This window comes from Phaethon aethereus, assembly GCF_964289735.1.
Source record: "Phaethon aethereus genome assembly, chromosome: 3".
NCBI classification, from domain to species: Eukaryota; Metazoa; Chordata; class Aves; order Phaethontiformes; family Phaethontidae; genus Phaethon; species Phaethon aethereus.
In genome coordinates, this window is record NC_138576.1 from 63,859,778 (window position 1) to 63,863,160 (window position 3,383).

Sequence of the window (3,383 nt, forward strand, 5' to 3'; positions counted from 1 at the left end):
CTAACGGTCTCTTTCTCAATTGCACTACTAGACGAAGCACGCTGTACCACATTAAGGGAACATTTGCTTGAATCTGCTTTTCCTGCCTATTTCCCTTAACCCCTTCACACCACCTCAGGAACAATGTGTTCTGAAGCTGTGTCTTGCTGTGGTCCCACTGTCCGTTTTACCTTCTTCTTCAAACCACCATTTGGGGTCAGTAGAAAAATTGTCTTAAGTCACATGGAGCAGTTTGTTGAAATTAAAAAAAAACTGATTTAAATACCTTGTGCTATTGAATCATGTTTACAAAATGAGATGCAAATCAGTTCAAGTTGCGAATCTAGTTAGCGTCTCCTTCAGGCTTTATGCCATGTCTCCATACATCTTTCTGTAGTACAGAGACTCAAAGATGTCATTGTCTCCAGGGCAGTTGTAGTGGCACGCGCAGGTCTTGATGAACATCATTTTCCTTTTCATGATGTCCCCATCAGGGCACTTGAACTCCACGGGGAGGGTGGCTGTTCTGTGGGGTGTGCAGCAGCGCCCGTCAGTGCAGACACCACAGAACTTAGCTCTGTAGGTCTTCACGCTGGTGCAGCCAGACAGCTCAAACTTGATGGGCTTGGAGATTTTGGGGGTGCGAATGCACTTTTTGCCTTTCTGTTAGGATGTAAGTGAATACAAAATGCTTAGAAGGCAGGCTTTCACACAGCACTAAGCTTGCAAGCTAACGGCAAGCAGACATGCTAATCCTTATTGTATTTTCATTAGGCCTTACCTAGTGCCATAATACAGTACGAGAGAACATTAAGGACATTTAGTTGTAAACTATTCACCACTAGGGCAAAACTCAAATTTAAAGGTAAGCCACTTGAAACTGACTACCTGTCAGAACTGCACATTTTTTGGCAAGACACTGGGTTTTTGCTGGTGGATAGAAGCATCCTAGTAGATCATACATAAAGATGACACTATTTACCTTGATGTTCTCCTCCAGGTCTGCTTCGCAAGGTCTGACCATGCAGAGTCTACTCTGTTTCTCTAGTCTGCAGAAGGCGTTATCATTGGTAACCCTGGTTGAGATGCCCATGCCACAGGTCTTGGAACAAGCACTCCATTCCGTGGTCTGCACCAGGCAGTTGGCACGCATCATTGTTGGGTCTGGACCATAAGTGTCTTCCAGTCTGTAAGCTGCAGGAGAGAGACAACCAAGCTCGGACCACCGCGTGACTGCACACCCTGCACACTCAGGCAGCCACACTTATCTATGGGGTGACTCCACTTATTGCAGCACTTCAGCTGCCAGGGTGCCCTCTGTCAACGAATCCCACTGCTGTCAACCCCCCTGCAGGGTGCCTCTTCCCCCCAGGCTGCCGTCCACAGAGAGACCCCCACTTACCAGCGAGCGCAGGTCCCACGGCAGTCTGCTCTTTGGCCTCGTCGCAGACCCACTCCTCGCAGCACTTTCCAGGGAGCTTCACCCGGCGCGGGTAGGGGCAGTCAGGGCTGGGCAGGCGGACGTCCATGCTGCAGAGGGGCACGCAGCCCACCGCCCCGTCCAGGCAGGTGCATTGGTACTTGCAGCTGCTCTGGAAGGACTCCCCGCTCCGGTACACCATGCCGCCGAAGACGCACGGGGCGCCGTCCCGAGCTGCGAGGGGCAGGAGGCGGCGGGTGAGGCGGGCGGCCGCAGCCCCGGCTTCCCCCTTCCCTAGACCCCAGCGCGGCGGGACGCCGTCCCTCTCCCCCCGGCTGGCGGCAGCCCCGGCCCCCACTCACCGGTGCAGACGCCGATCCTGCGGTTGGCGGGGGAGCCGAAGTCGCAGAAGAGCCCCTTGTGGTGGTCGCAGGGGTCGCGCTCGGTGCACAGCTCGCCCAGCTGCTTGGCGCAGACGCGGCAGCAGCCGCAGCCGTCGGGCACCAGGGAGACGCCGGCGGGGCAGGTGGGGCCGGGTCCCGCGCCGCACTGGCACTGCCCGCCGCACTCCTGGCCCTGAGCCTGCTGCCAGCGGTGGGGGGAGAGAGAGAGGAGGGCGTCAGGGCCGCCGCCGGGGCCGCGCCGGGCGGGGCGCGGGGTGACGGCGCCGCGGGCGGCGGCACTTACCGGGCTGAGAAGGGCGAGGAGAAGGGCTACGGCGAAGCTGGCGGGGGCCATCCCGCGGCGGTCGTCGGCTTGTGGGCGGCGCGGTGTCGGCGTCGGGCAGGCAGCGGCGTCGGGCTGCCCGGCGGAGGGACGGTGAGGCGAGGCGAGGCGAGGCGAGGCGAGTTTCCCGCCGGGCGGTTCTCCTCAGCGGCGCTGCGCGGACAGGCCTGTGACGGTGGGCGCTGAGCCGGCGGGTGGCTGCTCGGTGCGGCGCTGCTCCGCTCCTTCCGAGCCCGGCGGGAGAGTGGCTGTGTGACTGCCGAGTGCCGGGGCGGGCGCCCCTTTATAGGCGGCGGTGGCGCGGCCTCGCCAATGGGCTGAATGGGGCCGCGGACAAACAGCGACATTCCGCGCATTCCTGCGCGCCGCGCCGCGCCGCCCGCCCCGCCCCGCGCCGCCGCCGCCGCCCCGGAGCGGCCCTGACCCCTGACTCCCGCATTCCTCTGTCTGCGCCCCCCCCCAAGACTTCCCCCCCCCCCCGTCTTTTTATTTTTCATCCTGATGTTTTTTGAACGTGAGTCACCTCCGCTGCCAGCGGCTCTCGGCCGCCCCCCCTGCCCCCCGGCAGCGCGTTATTGCGAGGCGGGCGGCGGGTCCGGCGGGAAGGGGCGAGGGGGCCGGCGGGGAGGTTGCCAGGGGCGGCCGGGGGAATCCGTGATTTCCCGTCCGCTGTTCTCCCCGCTCGCCCCTCGTCCTTCCCCCGGGCAGAGGGGACGGAGGCGGGTGGTTTCGGGGTGTCCCGGGCCCCCCCGGCCGGCCGGCCGGCCCGCGGGGCCCTCGCCGCGGGGTGCCCGGTGCCCGGCGGCAAACGGCCCCGGCGCTTTGGTGCCATCAGAAAAAGGTATAATTTACGCTACCGGGTATAAATTGACTCTGTGTACCACTGAATCATACTGAGTATTTGTAATGTGTTCCTTCCCTAATAGATGCTCTCTATGAATAGAGAGAGTGACTGTTTACTCTGAAACACTTGGCGCAGCGGACGGAGTCTGAAACGTGGAAGAAGTGGCTATTATTTTCCTGCTGCCTGTGTGCAGCTGTCATTTATGAGCAAACACGTTCCTCGCACATCCCTGCTTGCCAACCTTGCTGATGGTCCACCCCAGGATTACAAGAAGAAGAGGCTGGCGTGCCACCACTGCACTCGACCAAAACCTAAATGTTGTGGTTTGTATTTGACTGAACCCAAGACCTAAGCGTTGTGGGTTGTATTAAATCATTGCAGATAACTGTTACAGTTTTTTGTTTTGATTTGTTT

General features: G+C 60.0%; 1 protein-coding gene across 1 annotated transcript; it reads right to left on the minus strand.

Moving 5' to 3' along the window:
• Positions 1-345: 345 nt before the first annotated feature.
• On the minus strand, positions 346-2,137 carry CCN2 (cellular communication network factor 2; the record flags this gene model as incomplete). The annotated part of the gene is made up of 5 exons (XM_081997781.1): positions 346-642; positions 962-1,173; positions 1,382-1,633; positions 1,762-1,984; positions 2,087-2,137. The coding sequence occupies 5 exons, from the start codon at positions 2,135-2,137 to the stop codon at positions 346-348; spliced, it is 1,035 nt and encodes a 344-aa protein (XP_081853907.1).
• Positions 2,138-3,383: the final 1,246 nt, after the last annotated feature.